Source organism: Rhea pennata, chromosome 8 (assembly GCF_028389875.1).
Source record: "Rhea pennata isolate bPtePen1 chromosome 8, bPtePen1.pri, whole genome shotgun sequence".
Taxonomy (NCBI): Eukaryota; Metazoa; Chordata; class Aves; order Rheiformes; family Rheidae; genus Rhea; species Rhea pennata.
In genome coordinates this window covers 19,323,491-19,342,921 of record NC_084670.1, presented here as the reverse complement: position 1 = coordinate 19,342,921, position 19,431 = coordinate 19,323,491, and the positions used below count along the sequence as shown (strand labels likewise).

General features: G+C 39.8%; 1 protein-coding gene across 1 annotated transcript; it reads left to right on the top strand.

Annotated features, from left to right (window-relative positions):
• The first annotated feature begins 632 nt into the window (after positions 1-632).
• On the top strand, positions 633-18,861 carry DIPK1A (divergent protein kinase domain 1A). The gene is made up of 5 exons (XM_062581570.1): positions 633-729; positions 12,141-12,275; positions 12,597-12,704; positions 14,539-14,715; positions 16,070-18,861. Exons 1-5 carry the CDS (start codon positions 676-678, stop codon positions 16,880-16,882), a joined length of 1,287 nt encoding a protein of 428 aa, XP_062437554.1. The 5' UTR covers positions 633-675; the 3' UTR covers positions 16,883-18,861.
• The last annotated feature ends 570 nt before the right edge of the window (positions 18,862-19,431 follow it).

The window sequence follows — 19,431 nt, the reverse complement described above, 5'->3', positions numbered from 1 at the left end:
CAAGGTGCGAGTGGCTGCAGCCCACACAAACAACCCCTCCTTCTTTGGGGGGGAAATGCTCCCTTTAGACAGTGACAGCCCCACAGCTGGTTTTAATAACTTGTCACGTAAGCGGCAGGGGACTGTTTGCCATCAGCGAGACACGTTATTTATTACAGACTTCTCCATATCGCTCCCCAGACGGGGCCCTGGCTGGAGCGCTCTAGGGCAGCCAAGACCGCCGAGGGGAGCCGAGGGCCGGCGCCCGCCTCCCCAGCGCCATCGCGCCGCCAGCCCTGTCAGCCGCCACCGCCTCAGCGCGGCGGGGGGGGAGGGGGGAGCGCGGGGGGCGCGCGGCCGGGCCCCGCCCCCCGGAGCCGCCGCGCTCCTCCCCTGCGCGGGGGGCGGCGGGGCGGGCGGGCTGTTTCTGCGCCGGCGGAGGCGGCCGCCACCCGCCCTTCACGGCCGGAGCCCGGCCAGCCCCCGCCGCTGACAGCCGCTGTCGCTCGGCGGCGGCCGGCCGGTGCCTGAGGGGGCGCCAGGCCGTGTCGTTCCGGGCCGGCCGGCGGCTCCGCTGCGCTCCGCTCCAGCGGCAGGCCGGCCGGCCGGGGGGGGGAGCGCCGCCCGCCCGCCCGCCCGCCGCCGCGCTCCGCCGGGCCCGCCGCCGCCCGCCCGCTGCGGGGATGTGCGATTGCCATGGCGAGGCGGCTCTTGGCGGGCGCCTGGCTCGGGAAGCCCCACTACTCCCAGGTAGGCCGCCGCCGGCGGGCCGCTCCGCCGCCGCGGCGCCTCGGCTGCGCCCCTGGGCCGGCGCGCCGTGCCCGGGGCCTGCGCCGCTGGGCGCCGCCGCGCCACCTGTTACGCGGCGGGCGCAGCTGCCGCCTGCCGCGCCGGGGCGCGGAGGGCCCCGAGGGAGCCCGTTCCGAAGGCGGGTCTGCCCTGCCGGGCAGGGGGTGGTGGCTGCGCGCGTGTCCGCGGCCTTCCGCGCGGGTGGGCGAGCGCCCGCTGCCGGCGGGGCGTCGCGCGGCGGGAGGCGCCGCTGCGGGCGTGGAGGCGGCGTGGCCGTGTTGGCGCGTTCCGCGGCGCTCCCGCTTGTTGCCTTGTGCTGCGGCTCAGCGCCGTCGCGAAGCGCGTTTGTTATTTGGGAGGAGATCGATATATATTCGCCTTCTTAAATACATGCTACTAATTTACACACACACATGGTATCGTCTGTTGCTGTCTTACTAAATGCTTCTTCTTCTTCTTTTAAGATTAAAAATGTAAATTTCATCCTGATGCATCCTGAAGTCTGTAGTGTTTTAATTCCTCCTCCTTTGAGACTTTTCTAAATTCACTCTCTTTTGGGAGGGTCTGAAATAGGATGTGACCTCTAAGGAGAAGTGTGCAGATTCAGATACAATATTTAACCTCTTCGGTATGTTTTACGGTACATGTCTGCAAAGCTGGGTCAATAGCACTTGTTTTTTTTTTATTATATATTTTTTTAGACCAGACAACATTTTTCTTCTAATATTTACCTAATTAGATACTTGTTCAGAAGAAATTTTCTGATACAAATAAAATGAATTCACAAATAAACAATTTATATGCCACTTCTTGAACTATAGTCTCCGGATTGTTTGCTTCCTTTGCCTTGATAAATCTCTCTCTGATAACGACATAGTGAAGTCTGACTATGTTTTTCTTTATTCTTATTCTCAACTTGACGTTAAGGCCTTTAAGCAAATATATTATTTTAAAGTCCGTTAAGAAGCAGGAGAAAAGCAAGATAATTTGTTAGGAATAAACATTGTTATTATTGTTATCATATACTTTGAAGGAACTTCTTTGGCTTTTCTGTTATTAAAAAGTTAGAAATAACTAATGTTTCTTACACTGGACAAATCCATTTGACTATTTTATAGATTTGTTTTGAGGGCTAATAAAAGCTTGTGAACATTAATTTATCTTTCTGTGTCAAATAGTGAATGCATATTGCTATGTGATGCATCCATAGAATGGCAGCAAGCTATTGATATATTGGCTTTACTTGTCATTATGTATATGACAGATGTGCTCATGGTTTAACTCTACTGAAAACTTGCAGAGTACTTTGAGGTTTTTGTCTCTAAAGAGTCAATGCTTTCTAAATTCTAGACTCTTCTAACTTATTCGCAGCTACGTTTCAGTAAGTTAGTTTTAACACTTGTGTAGTATTGCTATGTAATATTTAAAGTAGCACGGTAGGGAAGATGACTACGTTGCTGAGTAACTTTACAAATTTTACTGGCTTGTGTGCCAGACCTAAAAAAAACAAAAAAAACAAAAAAAACAAAAAAAAACAAACCTACCCCCAAGTCCCCCCACAAAACTTGAAATTTACTTCACAGTATAGTTTATTTGCAACACAGATCTTAATGCCTCTTCTAACCGTCCTATTGTAATAGGAGCAAGAGGCTATGGCTTGGTTTGCAACTGATACACTATGCCAAATGTTCTGTTACTAATTTATTTTAGCATTCTCTAGCTTGCATGCAGAACGTAAGATCCATAGCTAATCAGTTGATGATCTTGCTGGCTAAGGGCTCTGTGATGTGAAGTGTACTGATCTTTTTGCATGAACCGAGGATAAACTTCTAGACATCTTTCCTCAGCCCAAACCTAGTGTTTAGGGATCCATGGAAACAATGATAAATTCTGTCACAAAACACACTCTCTGAAATACCAAACTTTCATATTACTTGGACTGTAAATCATGTAATATTAGAAACTACAACAAAAAAAAAAAAAAACCCTCAAACACAGCAAGCTTCTAAATGATACTAAATACCACTGATAAATTCTAAGTGTTGGATCTACATTTGAGTGATTAACACTGAGTTAATAGTTGTGACTGATGTATGTGTGTTTTGCAAGGAGGAGAGAGCATCCCTGTTTTGGGGAGATACTGGCCTGGAGATTTTTTCTAAGAGCAGTTGGTTACTTGTGCATCTGATAGCTATAGCTAGTAATTGTGTTGTGAGGTTGAGGACAAATGAGCAGGATTATGCATGGCAATAAAGAAGATTTCCCCCCTCCCCATCCCTCTTCCCCCTTTCCCCAATGCTTGGAAGTTCTGGCCCTGAGAGATCTACAGTCAAGTTCAATCTCTTCAGGGAAGTCCCATGCATTTCAGTAATGTATGATACACTGTCTTTGAAAAGCTAAGAACAAACAAACTGTAAAGCCCCAGATAATGGAAATTTACTGTATGATCTTTTTCATATAAGCTTTTAATCCTCTATCTTTTTTGTTTTATCTTCTTAAGGGGAAACATCCTGTTTTCTATCTCTAGCATTATCCTATTTTATTTCAAAAGATATCTCTGACTCTGTTCACTAAGTTTGATTGATCAGGATAGAAACAATTCAAGATATATAGCATAATGTTAAGTATGTACTGTCTGCTCTAAAAACATGAATGTGACTGGGATGTGACATGCAAGGCAGCAGGGTTCAGTATGCCCAGAGTTCATCCCAACCTTCTTGAAATGTATCCTATGATATATAAATCAACTTGAAAGCGAAGAAAACAGGATTTCTAACATGATCTGGCTAGAAATATTATCTGTGCTTTCCAATTGCTAATATGTAAAACTGAGTGAGCAACTCATAGATTTGGAGAGGATTAGTAGAGTACAGTTATGTGGAATACTTTACAAAATTAAACCATAGTATTAAACAAAGAAACACTAAACAAAGAAACCATAAAAAGACTTCAGATAGTACACTCATCAAAAAGCTGGCAAGCCCTTATGCTGCATTTTGATCTGCTACTCCCCACATTCTTTGGAGTGTATCCAGGACTGAATTTTGCTAGAAGTGGTTTTCCAGTTCTGTTCCAGGGGATAATCATCTAATTATTTAAAATACATGTGACAGTAGACTGTATGAGTGATGGGAGGTGTTGAGTCTGTAATACTCTTTAAAGCATCACAAGTGCTTTCCTTCATCCTTGTTTTCCCTGGCTTGTATTCAAGAGTCCTGATGGAAGAATGAAACAGAGGAGAGCTGTTGTATTCCTGGTTCTGAACACTTTCTTCCTGCTTTGATCACTTTAGAGCTCTTGGTCCTTCTGTTGTTCTAAATGTTATTCAAAATTTCCTAGAAGTTTGTCATAATTCCAGATAAGTTTGTCGATTAATATTGTTGCTTGGTCTGCATCTGGGCCTTCTTGCTCAAAATGTGTTCAAATGATCTGTATAGCAGGTGTGCAGTATTTGGGTTGTATTACTTACCACATGTGATCACACCAGGTTTGGTTCTGTAAATACGTGTCCTTAGTGCATTGGTACAGCACATGCACAGCAGTTCTGACACTTCCTAGATGAAGTAGACAAAGTGCGTTTATGCTTGCAGCCTGATTTTTGGGGAGGAAGCTGAAATTTGGTAGAGAGAAGATACTGAAAGAGACCAAATAACGATCAAGCCTTTTTTTTTTTAAGTAATCCCCTTGGAATCATAGAAAGTGGAACACCATCCTGTGTGTTCCATGAGCGGATGTGTACTCCTGTCTATGCTCTGAATTGGCAGGACGTAAGTCTTAAAAGCTATGTGACTGCATTGGCTCAGCATTGAGCCCAAAATAAATCCAGCTTCTCCAGAACTTCCTGCCAGTTGTATGATGCAGTTCAGTGCCATTTGGGGAGGATTTTGTGTCCCACATTCTCTTTCGGTCTGAGGAGAACAAATTTGGATAAAAGCAGAGATACAACGTACTTCCCTGTATTATGAATATGGTTAACAGTTGGCCATAGTCCTGAGGTTTGCAGACCACTAGTAGTCCATGAGGTTGTAGTATATAGTGTAAATTAGCTCTCTCTCAAAATAATATCTATCTTATCTTTCAGATAGATGAAAGATAATCATTAGTGCTTATTTGCTATCGTTGCTGATCCATAGGAACTACCTTCTTTATGTGTGGAAAAAATATTGAAGAAAGTGAATTTATTAGAATCTTTAGTAATCCTATTAATAGAAGACAAATTCTGTGGAGAAGAGCCTTGTGACAGGCTTTAGGAAGGCAATTTTCAGAATCTTCCTGAATCTGAATCTTCTGCAGGAATGAGGATAGGATAACATCATTTTTAGTTCCCTGTAGGTGTTCTGCAATGTTCTAGTAAGGACTGGATAATTTGATATTTATGAAAGATTCACTTCTGAAAACAAAATCAGTTTGGGAAAAGAAAACTTTATTCCCCCTTTCCTATTCAAACTCTGCACCAAGCATCCTGCTCTCTGCAGGCTTATTATTCTACAGCCATAATTAATCTGGAAAATAATCCTTTATATAATTTCATTTAATATCTGAAAATACCCATTTTGGGGGGCTTGAACCATGTGAAATAAGTCTTCTACACCCTATCCTGGAGAAGCTGAGTAAATCTTGCACTGAACCTGTATCTACATGATTGTTGGTATTGACATTCATACATGTGTCTGGCACAGAGTGTTGGCATTGTTGAGATTCAAGTTAGAGGTATGTTTTTTTATTGCAAGAATAGGCATTCTTGATGCAATTTATTTCTACTTAACAGTTTTGGAGGGGAGAAAAAGAAAAAAGTATGAAATGCTATAACTGACTGCACATTGTGCTAACTTGATGGGTTTTCTCTCTTTCAGAGGTTTGTATAGTTGGTCTTTCCCTTGCAGTGTGTTCTTTTGAGGGTAAAAGGGGAAAAGCTTAAGTTAATTAAGTTTTAAATATGTAAGTTATGCTGGTTGGATTGAAATTGTGTGTTAGTTTATTTTTAACAGATGCTCCTATTCGCTTTTTGAAAGAAATAATACCTAGACTTATTTGAAGAATGGGACTCAGTGGGGAAGTGTTTCCTTCAGGAATGTGAGGGTATGTTATGATAATTAAGGTGTGTTATATCTGAGCTAACATCTGCTAAGATTAAAAAAAGATTTAAAGAAGCATAATTAAACTTCATGAATGAAATGAACTTGAAAATTAAACTACATGAGATAGAAACGGCATCTAGCTCATAATTGAATTCTTAAATTATGACACTTCTACCAACAGTGCTGTTTGTTTCAAAAACATTTCTGGAGAAAGCTTTTTTGTGTAGGAATGTCAATATGTAATCTGTTTTAAAACCTTCCCAGGTGCTATAGGCCAAGTGCAGGATGGAGAATAGGAGACTTCCATTCGATCGTGCCATATACAGTGTATCTCAGCAGTTCCAGGCTGAATAAAGAGTGAGAGCTGAGGTAGGAAGGAAGAGGATTTACCTCAGACTCGAAACAAGGTCCTCAACCTTTTGCAGGCAACAGACCTAGGCAGAAAACTGTAAGCTGCTAAAAGCGTATTTCATTCTGAGAATGGATGCTCAGGGTATGTGTAGGGGGTTGTTTTAATGAAATACATTATGAAACTCTCTCAGATAAAGTTCACAGTACTACACTAGGGATATATTTTTTAGAAGGAAAATGATCTTGTTTGAAGGTAGCTCTGTGACAGTGTGCATGCAAGAAGTCAAGGATGGTTTGAGTTAGCCCTTGCAGCGCAGCCGTTCTCACTTCTGCCTGGCACATCTCAGTTGTACTAAATCAGCAACAAGGCTGACAGCTGAGCTCTGTGGGGTCTTGCTGGGGCAGGTTAGGATGCTTCTCTGCCCCCACTGTCTCTGTATGTACAGCAAAGGTGGCAGAGTGAATGTGTGCCTGTGCCTTAGCTACTCCAACTTGTATGTTTATCATGAACCACCAGTGAAAATCGGCTTTCGCAAAGAGGCTGACTCGGAGTATGAAACCTGAGTAGGTTGATGCTGCAGACTCTGCTGTGCAGTGGTAATCCTTGGGCAGAGGTTTTGGGCAAATGGGAATAACGGGTAGCTGTCTGCTTTACTGAACGGAAATCAAATCTAACAAAAAAGATGAGTACAAGAAACTAACGAACATGTCTTCATTGCACAGTTAACAGTAAATGAATATAATCTGTGTTTTACCAAAATACCATGTTTTAATTATAAATACATTTTTACCTCTTTTAAGATGCTGCCAATCTCTTTCATTGTGCTTGCAAAGGCAAAGAAAGTTATTATTTATTTGATGCTGTGTCTAGATACAGAAACATTGGGCCAAAGTGAAAATAGATTGACTCACGTAGTTAGATAATTTCAGGCATGCACTACAGAGCCTTCATTGATATTATTTCCATGTTGAAAAGCAGCAAAAAATTTAAACCCTAGTTTATGGAACCATCAGCTTTAGGGAGTCTAGAGACTGCCTCACCAAAAACAAGTCAAAGATTTTGTTATAGAAGACATTGAACTTGCGTGACTATATTATGGTAGTTTTTATTTGCTAAAACTAACAAGTATCTTTTTCAACCAGCATAAAATATGAAGGTGGCATAGAAAACACATTGTGTCTTTAGCCAGTCTGAGAGAAGTGTAATTATAAGCTTGTGCCTGATACATGTTGGGTGACTGATCAATGCTGTACCTTGAATGTTTTCAGTCTACCTGTTCCCTTCACCTCTCAATTCACCACTGTTTCAAAGGCCTCTGCTGGAGAACTGCCTCAAGGCAGGCAACCTGAGCTTGCTGGGACAGATCTGCTGGGGAAGAATGGACCTCTCCTTGTTTTTGTTTTGGTTTGTGTATGCTGTCAAAACAGCATGTGTGAGTGTAAAAACAAAACTACCAAAAGAACCATCTGGCATGCTTACAGCTTCCCTTTGGTTCTGGAAGTGAGAACAGGGAGAGAGACACTCCAATGTTTTCCTGTACCCTCCCTGCCAGTTTCCCTGAAGTGTGAAAGAAAAATGCCTTGTAGGTGACAAGCAAGTTGTGCTTGGGCAGTAGTTTGGGACAAGGATCCTTAAGTAGGAAAGTTGTGCTGGAGAAAGTGGGGAAGAGTATGAGACCTGAGGTGTGCTGGGAACTGTGACTTGAGAATAGGTGACAGATGGGGGATGGAAGACTGAACTGTGAGGCCAGGGCTGCAGAATCAGGTGGGGTGGGAGCACATTGGAAATAACTGGGAAAAAAAAAACAGGATAGCAGATGACATGTGGTGCAAGATCGGAAGACAAGAACTGGCTAAGCAAACAGGTGGAGAAGGATACTGGAAAGAAAAAACTGACAGATGGAGATTGTAAGTGACTGGATAAGGATAATGGACTGGAAGAAAGAATGGAGACAGAGTCCAATTGAACACTTCCATGAGCTAAGACTTCACAATTCTTTTCTTCTGTATGGAGAAAGATATTATTTCTGAAGCCACTGGTAAAGTATCAGTTGTCACTGCTGGTTCATGTATAGGGTGACTCTTGTGCTTTTCATTAAGTTGTTTGCTCAGGCAGTGAGGCTTGCAAGAAAGCTTGTGATCCTTAACATTGTAAGCACATAGATGTGGTATTTTGAGTCTTTTTGCCTTTTTTTTTTTTTTTTTTTTTAATTTGGTCCTCCAATTCTGTCATTTTAGTAGTGTTCTTTAAGTGGGGAAGGTGTATATATCGTGGAGGATCTCTTGGTTTGATTCTCCCACCCCACTTCCTGCCTTGTCTCCAGAGGCAAGGGAGACTGTTGGCCAGAGAGACTGTTCTGTCCTCCCCACCTTCGGCTTCCTCACTGGTGGTTTTCTAAGCATTTTCTCACCATGCTGTAGACCAACAATAACTCTATGTGGTTTCCTTTTGTGTTCAATCCAACTTGTATCCATATTGTGGATGTTATGCTTTAGAGAAATTGCATGGTAATCTAGCTAAGGTCTTTGTGGCTCTGAGAAAAATAGCAAAAGTTATTCCTGTCTTGCAACACTCCTAATAAAATATCTTAAAAGAAGTACGGATTGAAGGAATTATGTGGCCAAAATTTATTATGACCAAAAAACAGTTAGTTGGATCTAACTTTTTAACTAGACAGTTTTGAGATTGAGTCAAGTGAGTGCATTTTGAAGCAATAGGAGTCCATAGCTGTGACATGTGGAGGGTAGGGCAGGCCCCCACCGCAGGGGCTATTGTTTTGGCGCTGCCTCTGGTTCCTCCGGCTCCTCAAAGACTGAACAGGACTAGCATTAGCCTGACATGTGCTGGTTGTGTCCTATCTTTTATAATTACCCATAAATGATTGTAGTGTTTCTAGCTAAAAGGAATGGGCTGACTTGTTTGCATCTGCTGAAGTTCTCCGGTCTCCCATTGCTGCAAAGCCAGGCAGTGCTGTTTGCATTGTCAGTGTCTCCTGGAACGCCTGTACCTTGCTCTGTGTGAGCTTGCTGAGCTATCTGCTGGCAGCTGAGAGTTTACTCTTGAAGCAGTATGAAGTTTTTTTCCATTTTAGTTTTCTCTGTTCAGGTTTTGATTTTTTCACTATAAAGTATTTGCTTAGTTTTGAAAAAGTTGAAAGACAATTCAAAATGTGTAATCCATCTTAATACTTGTTGAAATGAAGGGGCTAGCTCTCCTGGAAACAGCAATCCTCTTTACTCCTAGAGCAGATAAGATGCAAGCAGCTGTTGGGGGCTTGGGAGGGGAGGTTGGTTGACTTAGCCCCGGGCTCTTGCTGACTTCAGCCCTGGTTTGGAGTGACTAAGGGCATGAGGCATTGGAGTCCCTTTAGAGTTCAGAAAGCTCCCTCTTAGCTGTTTCTGACAGTGACTTTTAGCAGCAATATAGTTATGTATATAAGCTTTCAGTTACGAGCAGGTAAGATAACTTTTTCAGTTTGAAGAAAACATGAGCTGAACCAGCAATTCTAATGAAGTATTTGATTATTTGAATTCTGGAATAAAAATTTTGAGTTGATAATTCCTTGATGACTTTTTTTCTTCAAAGCATCTCTATTGGTATGGTGATTTGTCTGCTCAACTAGGTGGACCATTGATGTAGTCTAGCATGACAGTCCTATGTTCCTGTACAGCTTTCTCATACATTGAAATAAAAGTTTTTCCCTAAAGAAGTTTTCTCATCCATCTCTTTCCTTCTCTAGTTACATATAAACAAGAAGATACTCAGCACTGTATTTATTGCCAAATCTTTGAAAGTCAAGGTTTTTTAGTAAGAGTGAGTTTCAATATTTTTATTCGGAATTCTTTATGGTATGTATTTACATTAAGGATGTACAGTCACGTTAAACTATTAGACATCTATAATACCATGATCAGTCTCTTAAAATTCTGGTAGTACTTAAGCAGCATAAACAAAACCTTTATGTTATTTAACGATAAATCATGATGTTTAGTCTTAATCATAGATGTTTAGAGAAGACCAAAGACTTTATAAACATGGTTTACTGTACAGTGATTTTTTTTAACTGACTTTTTGGTTTGTGAATATGCTATGTATATTACAGAAAAAATATATTGTTCTCAACAATCTAAGGCATTAATTATTTTTAAAAAAATGTGCTTGCAGTACATAGTCCTCTTTAATTTGACTTCATTTGCAGCACTGGCAATTGAGGAGCAAAATTTAACACTAAGGTATAGTTTTAAAATGTTGTTAGCAAAATTGGTTCAAGATATTTCTGCTTTTTTGCTAGGATGCTCTATCCCATCACTTCTGTTCATACAACTGTTTAGTAAGTTGTGCTGTGAATCACATCAACTCTCTGATTTCATCTATGGTGCAGACCCCAGGCAGTTCTTGGGTCTAATTCAGATGACAGCAGGCTTCAGGACAGAGGTGGAAAAAAAAAAAAAAAAGAAAAAACAGGGCAGAACAATTTGTAGAATGCTGAACAATTTGTGTAGTGAAAATGTAGCCTTAGCAAGATCATTCTGTTTCAGTTCTGATTTTCAAAAGCAGAAGTTCAGAGTATAACACTAACAAGTTTCTGACCACAGGTGTCTGCCTCTCAGTTGAGTTCCAGTGGACTGTATGACTAGATCATCTTGTGACGTTTCAGCTGAAAACCATAAAGCTATAGCCTAGTATATTGAAAAAATAGAAATCACTGCCTTAAAGGGCATAAAACGAAGCTAATAAGAACTGGATTTAAGCAAAATAAAGTCCTATCACCACCCCTGGTGTAGTCAATAGTAGACTCCTGGAATTAATTGCCAGAAGGTGTGGATGCTAAAAAATAAAGGAATTCTAAGGGAGCCTAGATAAATTTATGAAAGATAAATTGGTGCTGTTCTACTAAATATAGAAAATCACGTCTGGCTTAGGAAGTTCCTCAAAAGTAAAATGGGGGAGCATTTGAGATATATAGTATGTTCTCACTCTTCCCTAGGCATATCTACCTGTAGCCACTGTTAGAGACCAGGATACTGGTGGAGATTAATCTTGCATTTAACCCAGTGTAGGTACTTTTATGCACTTTCCCTATGTTCTTGTTGCTAAAGCTGATCCTGACTTTTTAGTTATTTTCTAATCCTGATTGTGGTATGAAAATCAATCTGTTAGCACACCAGACCAGGAAGGAAAAAACATCACTACTTGCACTCTCTCTTTCCAGGCATGTGGCACTCTCTTCACTTTCCTCATCATCTCTTAATTTATAAATACATTTTTCAGTTGGGGTGGTGAGGAGGGTAAGGTAAAGGGGAGGTCACTGAAACAGCACGTAAGTCTCTTATACAATTATGGATGAGACTGCTGGAAGTGAGGCTAGTACAGAGCAATTCTAATCGCAAATTATTTGGTGGTGTTTCAAGGAAGGAGTGGGAGGCTTCAGCATATGGAACATTTCCCTGATATTTACCCAGCACGCTGTATGTAAAAGTTGCATATTTATACTTTAACACAGGTTATTGTTTGACTAGATTCTTGTTCTGTTGGATTTGGTCTGCCAGAAGCAGTGCAGGAGTAACTGGTCTTAGTGAGGGGAAAAATGCAAGTAGTGGAGATCTGCCCGTTTCCAATCTTTAGCAAATTGGTTCTTGCAGCCTGGCTTGCCCTGTGAGAGCCTGACATCTTTTGTTTTTTTGTTTTTTTCTTTTTTTTCCTCCTCCTTCTTCTTTTTACTTATACCTTTATTTTCCTTTCACTCAAATTTAAGTCAAATTCACCTCTCCTGTTAGTTTTGTTGCCTGCTGGAAGCAAATGTTCCATGTATTGCAGTGTGCTTATTTTATCAGTATTGAAGCCAAGTTCTTAAAGATGGAATAGGAAATCATGTTTCTTTTCTATCATTCTGACTACTATTGAACGGATTATGGAAAATATTTTCTTTTTATATCCTCTAGGCACGTTTCTCATATATGCGGATGAAGTATCTCTTTATCTCTTGGTTAGTAGTTTTTATTGGCAGCTGGATTATGTATGTTCAGTATTCCACCTACACAGAGCTATGCAGAGGACATGACTGTAGGAAAATAATAGTAAGTATATTTAGCATGGCTTGCTTCTGAAGTGTTTGCCCCAATTAATTCTGCAGTCAGTTCAGTCGTTGTCACATGTAAATTAATCAAATTATACTATTCTGTCACTTTAAAATAAGATTAAAAATAAGATTGTGTCTTATTAAAGATTAAAGAATGGCTATATTTCTTAAATAACAGTGTTTGGGAATAGGGTTTTTTGAGTTGTTTCTATGGATTTTTTTATTTCCTTCCTTCATGAATCAGGTGTTGGGAGAGATGTGGTTGTTGCCCCTCTTCTTGGACAATTTCATTAAATATTTTTCTCCTTTTTTGTTTCAGTGTGATAAATACAAGACTGGAGTTATTGACGGGTCAGCATGTAGCAGTCTGTGTGCAAAAGAAACATTATATTTTGGAAAGTGTTTGTCGACAAAGCCCAATAACCAGGTGAGGCTTTACGTATGTAACCTAGCTCTATTTCTCACAGAAACATTGTTTTCTAGACTATCAAGCAGACCCTAGTGTAAGTAAGCTACAACTGTTACGTATAGTTTATTTCAAACATTATTTCTGTGACATGCAGAACATACCAAAATATTGGTATTTTAAACTAGAAATTCTGTGGCACATGCCTTAGTCTTGTTGCCCTGGAATTTGTTTGTTCTGTCAGTCAGCATGACAAGGGCCTTAGAAATTACAGATAACAATGTTCAGCTATCAGTTTCACTCTGCTTTACATGTTCTGTTAAGGCTCAGCTGTCTGTAACCAATTACTTATTTTCTCTTTCATGATTTTTTTTGTATTAGTCATAATGTATCTACTTTACTGATGATCAGCAAATACAGATTTTGATTGCACTCCCACCCCCACCCAAGAAGAGGTCTTTTTGAACAGAGAACACTGTCTTCTGTAGTAATTTGAATTAGTCTTAGAGTTGAGTAAATATGTACATCCTGGTATTCCTGTACTTTCTTTTGCCATTTTGTAATATTTAGTGGACATATGTCCTAAAAATGGGTTCCTTTAGGCAGACCTGGTGGGTGCTGCTTTCTTCATGCACCCATTTAGCCATGTAAAACCCTCCTTAACTCCCCTTACCGCCATCACTACCAATTCTATGGCATCTTCCTTCCTCCTGAAGCTGTAGCCTTGAGAAATCTCTGGAGCGTATTTCATCTGACGACGTCTGTTGGATCCTGTAGGCAAGCATTGCTCCAGCCTCTCAGCTTTAATAGGAAACGGAGTGCCTGTCTGAGAGCCAGAAGGGGTAGAGACTGTAGTTTTACCTTCTGTGGCTTGCCTTGCATTAAAGGCACCTAGAGAAGCTGCATCGTAGCAAGAGGAGCAAAGCTGTTCTGCTCCTGTTACACACTTTGGTCTCCAACATTATCATGCTTTGTTGACTGGGAACTGCTGTGCTGCAGTCTGGCACAGTGTTTGGGGAGCGGTAGTGGTTTGTGCGGGTGCCCCTGTCAGCTGGGCTGGCCCAAGACTGCGATTTGGGTGAACTGGAAAAGGGACCTGATCTAACTTGGCAAGTGTTGCAGGTTTCCTCGCCTTTGTAAAGCGTTAGCTGGAGCAGCTTTCCAATAGTGCAGCTGTAGAAACAGCTGTGCTTGTGTAGCTGAGAGGATACCTCAACAGAGTCAGGAACAAGAACCAGCAGCCATGGTGGTGGCCTCTAATAATAAGAGGCCACTAAATAGAGTAGCCTCTATAATAAGCTGGTGTAGCTGCCTCGCACTTTAACAAATGCCTGAGCTTTGACTTGAAATTGTAGTCATTCTGTTTCTGAGTATGTCTTCATGAGTACATGTGGATTACCAACTGAAGAGCACATGAAGGACTGTGCCTGTGACTGAATCCTTACGGATTTTAAGTGCAGTAAACCTGTAATTGCTGTGAACTCTTTGCTCTCAGTTATAGAATCCATTTTTCAATGAGATGACCAGCTTCTTTCACATTTTGACAGAATACTTACACTTTTGTACTGCATGCGACCTCTGCTATCCTGCTTCCCAAACAAAAACCTCTTAATGCTTTCTTTTTTAAGTTGTTTATCACCTTTCTTTATATTTGGACAACGTAGTCTCTAAGCGCTTGCAGTCGTGTGTTTGGATTTGCCGTTGTTTGACTGTTGGTGCTGTGCACTGTCAGTAAGCACTCAGCTTTCTGCTTTGTGTTCCTACTTGACTTTTAAAGCAATGTTTGGAGCACAGCCAATCTTTAGATGAGGGACTTGTACAATTCTTTTGTCTTTTTTCCACTCTTCCTGCCTAGATGTATTTAGGAATTTGGGGAAATCTGCAAGGTGTTATAAAATGCCAGATGGAAGAAGCTACTCAACTTGATTTTGGTACTGATCCAGAACCAAGAAAGGAAATAGTCCTATTTGATAAACCAACTAGAGGAACCACTGTTCAGAAATTCAAAGAAATGGTATATGGTCTTTTTAAAGTAAGTATATGCTTATTTATTCTATTTTGACAAAGGCTTATTTTCTTACAGTTGGAAAGAAAGTCCTGTTGCATAGCTTTGTTCTTTGAGAGGTTAGAAAAATTAGCACAAAAATAGTTTGTCCCAGAGAGGCTTTGAAGTTTGCAGTAATTATTGTGGGTTTGTTTTATCCTTCCCTTTTTATCAGATGGAAGCTAGAATGCATTTTACAAGTTTAAAACTTTCATCTGTTTAGGAAATAAATAAAAAAAATTTATTTATTTATTTTGCTATTTTGGCATTTTTGTAACCAGATCCTGGGACTTTGTTCAGAGTACAACCTAAACAGAATTTCTTGACTAATCTATTTGTGTTCAGGAAGAATTACTAAAGTAACTGAGCTATCAGGAGTGTCTCTAACCAGAATGACCAGACACATTTCTCAGTTCTTTCTATACTATGTTAATGTGATACTTGATCCTATTGCCTTGATGCTACTGCAGAATTCTCAGAATGTAGTTACCATTGTGACAGCAGTGATCTGAGGGTTTTACTTCCTTAAATCTTTTGTTACTAGGGTAGCTCCAGTGATTGATGTAAATCTGTCCTAGCTGAGCATGTGTGTCTGTATGCATGCAGATGCATGTGGATACATCATGTAAAGCAGTGACTTAGTTGTCATGCATTACAGTAACTTTGTCTCTTAAATTTGAATGAGCAACAGATAGTCTAGAGTAACTTTTAGGAGAATTTAGGAAGTTTGACTAAAGAATTTTATCAGATTTCTTGTGAACTGACAATTCTTGAAAAGACACCCATTTTGATTCCAGCAATGGCTTGTTTATGTATACTGATACAATGGAGGTAATTATATCAAATAATAAAATTAAGTACTGCAGTAAACTTTTAGTATGGGATTTGTACTAGATGTATCTTGTTACATTTTATAGTTGGCTGAAATGTAATGGATTGTAATTTCTCTGCATCTGCAGGGTCTAATCAGATGAAAATTAAACCTGATCTAACATCTGAACACTACATTTTTTTTTTAACGAATTACTTAAACTATACTGAATAAGAGTGTTTCTAAAAACTACTCTGACAAAGAGCAATCTCTGAATTTTAATGTTTGCATTCTGAAATATACTAACACTTGCAGAAGTTCATATACTTGGTGCCTTTGAAAACAAAGCAAAGGAAGTTCTTCAGGCATCTGGTAGGAAGTCCTGTAACATAACCACTGAAAACCAGAGCATGGTACAGCCTTCTGTATTATCCATAGAAAGAGAATGGCAGGAGGGAGAATTACAGGTGGGTGGGTGGTGGGTAATGAAATTATACCTAATCCTTTTTTGTTTTTGTTTTTCTTTTTTAGGCAAAATTGGGTGAACAAGGAAATCTTTCAGAATTGGTTAATCTTATCCTATCTTTTGCTGATGGAAACAAAGATGGTAGAGTTTCTTTGCCAGAGGCAAAGTCTGTATGGGCACTTCTGCAACTAGATGAGTTTCTGTTAATGGTCATCTTGCAGGATAAAGAACACACTCCCAAATTAATGGGTTTCTGTGGGGATCTCTACATGATGGAAAGAGTTGAATATACCTCTCTCTATGGAATTAGCCTTCCATGGATCATGGAACTCTTCATTCCTTCTGGCCTCAGAAGAAGCATGGACCAGTGGTTTACTCCATCATGGCCAAGAAAGGCAAAAATAGCTATAGGGCTTTTAGAATTTGTGGAAGATATTTTTCATGGACCTTACGGGAATTTTCTTATGTGCGATACAAGTGCCAAAAATTTGGGATATAATGACAAATATGATCTGAAAATGATAGACATGAGAAAAATTGTGCCAGAAATGAATTTGAAAGAAATAATGAAAGATCGTCAGTGTGACTCAGACTTGGACTGTGTTTATGGTACAGACTGTAGAACTCTGTGTGACCAAAGTAAAATGAGATGTACCACAGAAGTCATTCAGCCAAATTTGGCAAAAGCCTGTCAGTTACTGAAAGACTATCTGCTTCGTGGTGCTCCTTCAGATATCCATGAAGAACTAGAAAAACAACTGTATTTGTGTATTGCCCTTAAAGTCACAGCAAATCAGATGGAAATGGAGCATTCTTTAATACTCAATAACTTAAAAACTTTACTGTGGAAGAAAATATCCCATACAAATGATTCTTAGCTCCTCTACTCACAGGAGGTAGTATTGATGCCACTAGGGGTGGCCTACCACGTTTGATAACAAGTGCAGCATTTTTTAAAGGTATTTCTTTACTCAGATTTCACTAATGCCTCTGTGACAGTCTTCAGTCAGTACCCTACAACAGGGCTTCTCAAAGAACGAACATGCTACTGAATGATCTAGCAGAGGCCAAAAGCACCTTATGGTGTTCCAGTGCTGTGTTATGGACATAGAAACAACTCTGCATGCTTGACTGTTCTGTGCACTTTGTCAGATCTTGAACAGGATGAAAATATTCACTGTGCCACCACATTGACTAACATAATTCCTTACAATTCTGTGAAAATCATCACTCGCTTGTGAAATATTTACAAAAATTTATCACAAGTTAAACAAAGAATCACCACTACTTCAAACAATGTGGCTGCATCCAAGCTGCTGTTGTGAATAAACTGAACTATGAGGTTGAAGTTTACTAATACCATGGCATGGCAGAATTTGCACATTAATAGATAATTTTTAAACTGTTTGGAAAATTAAAATTTTATTCCAGAACCTCCAGGTTTTAATGACAGACTTTTAGTTAGACTCTGTTTACACCTTGTTACCTCATGCTTACATCTTGAATGTTTAAGTAGTTCAAAACTTTTTAATTAAAAAGTCCTGATACAGTGCACCATGTTGGGAGCCAAGATTTTTAAGATACTATTTCTTAAAAGGATGTACATAGAATAGCAACAATATAGATACCTATTTCAAAAGTAGATTATTGTGCTTCAGTCAACACCTTTAACCCAAGATAAGCTGTAGATCTTAAACTTGAGTTTGTGGGCCAAGTTATTTCATAATGAAAATGGAAGATAACTTCTTAATATTGATAGCAGAAAGTTAAAAACAGTTATAGAAGTTTCCTTTTCTAATAGGAATCCAGTATATAACAAACTACAGCTGTGGACAGTCTTGATTCTTTAATTTCAATACACATTGAGCTACAGACTTGTGCTTAAATCCTCATCTATTGCAGCAACCCTTTAAGCCAGAACTGTAGACCAGAAGTTGGATTGTTCAAGATCATGGGATACTGCTTAAACTAAATGGGGCCCTAAGCGCAATAGTAAGAGCTAGGAACTACGTAGACTATAAAGCAACAGTACCCTCTGCAGCATGTTGCTGTTCCCTTTTCTAGGAGGGAAGGAGTCAGTAAGTCTCAGTCATGAGTAAACAAACTATCTTAATCTGGCATTCCACATGGCATGATCACTATAACTTTTAACGTTCATCCCTGCTGTTGATTTACATCTATCTTCACAGTTGTATAAAATTGGATATGCTGAGTAATTATCTGTTAATGTTTAATGCATAAATGCTTTAGGTATGAAGTACTTAGATTGTTACTGTTTTTCATGAGGCAATCACCCATGTACCTCTACCCATCTGACTCCTTAGTTCATTCTTAACTTAGGTAAGAACAATCTTTAAATATCTGAAAGGGTTTCTTTTTTAATTGCTTTGGCTGTCCTATGTTAAATGCATTCCTTAAATGATTAAACTTAAGTACAAAATCATCAATGGACATGCGAAAGCAAACATCTTTTGCTGTACCACATGTAATAGGAAGCAGCTTGGGTTAGGTGTGTTCTATAAACATCAACTTATTTTAAGAATTACTGTGTTAATTATCGTCTCTAACTTGATAATGTCCTCCAACTAGGACCTAGTAATTATAACCAGCAAAGAATTCAAGTGGTAGTTTTCTTGGTGAAAAGTATGAATGTAATTCCTACTGTATTTTGGGTAGAAAAGTATAAACTCTGAAACACTGTTGGGGATTTTAAATGACTTCTTGGAATAACTGGAAAACATGTTTAATAGTGCAGTTTGTACAGAATCTTCATTTTTATTGCTGTTGAATCAAGTTGAGACTTTCATTGAAAAATACTTTTGTTTACAATAAATTAAAGGCATCCTTTCTCTTTCAATAGCAGTACTTACCACATCTTCCATCTATCAGTATCTTAAAAGCAAAATATTCCTCCATGTAGCCTACTTGACTCCTGCTTTAAGTGTGCAAACAACTTCAGTATGTCTCTAATGGGAAACAAATGGCAATTGTCTATAAAAAGGCAGTATGGCAGAAACAAGGGGTAGGGAAAAGCGAAGGCCTCTATAGATAAGGATGCATATGCAACTTGAAAGTAAATTTGCTTTTGGCTAATCACTAAATAATATAAAGTATTTAGCTTAACAGTGGTACCTTTCAGGAGCAGCCAGAGCTTAGAGCCAAGTCCTGGAAGTACCAATTTCAGTTACTGGAGGAAGTTTCAATACTTCAATTAACGTTTGCTGTTCATTTCAACAGATACAGTAATACACTTTCCCTACTATGACTTGTCTAAAGCTGCCTTTGGTCACAGAGGTAGTAAACCTGCTGTGACTACTCCTACTTCCCACTATTTTTTCCTTAAGCTAAGGCAAATCAACATTATGATTACGCACAGATCCACCACCACATTATTACGTATGCTAGAAGGAAAACAAAACAAGAAATG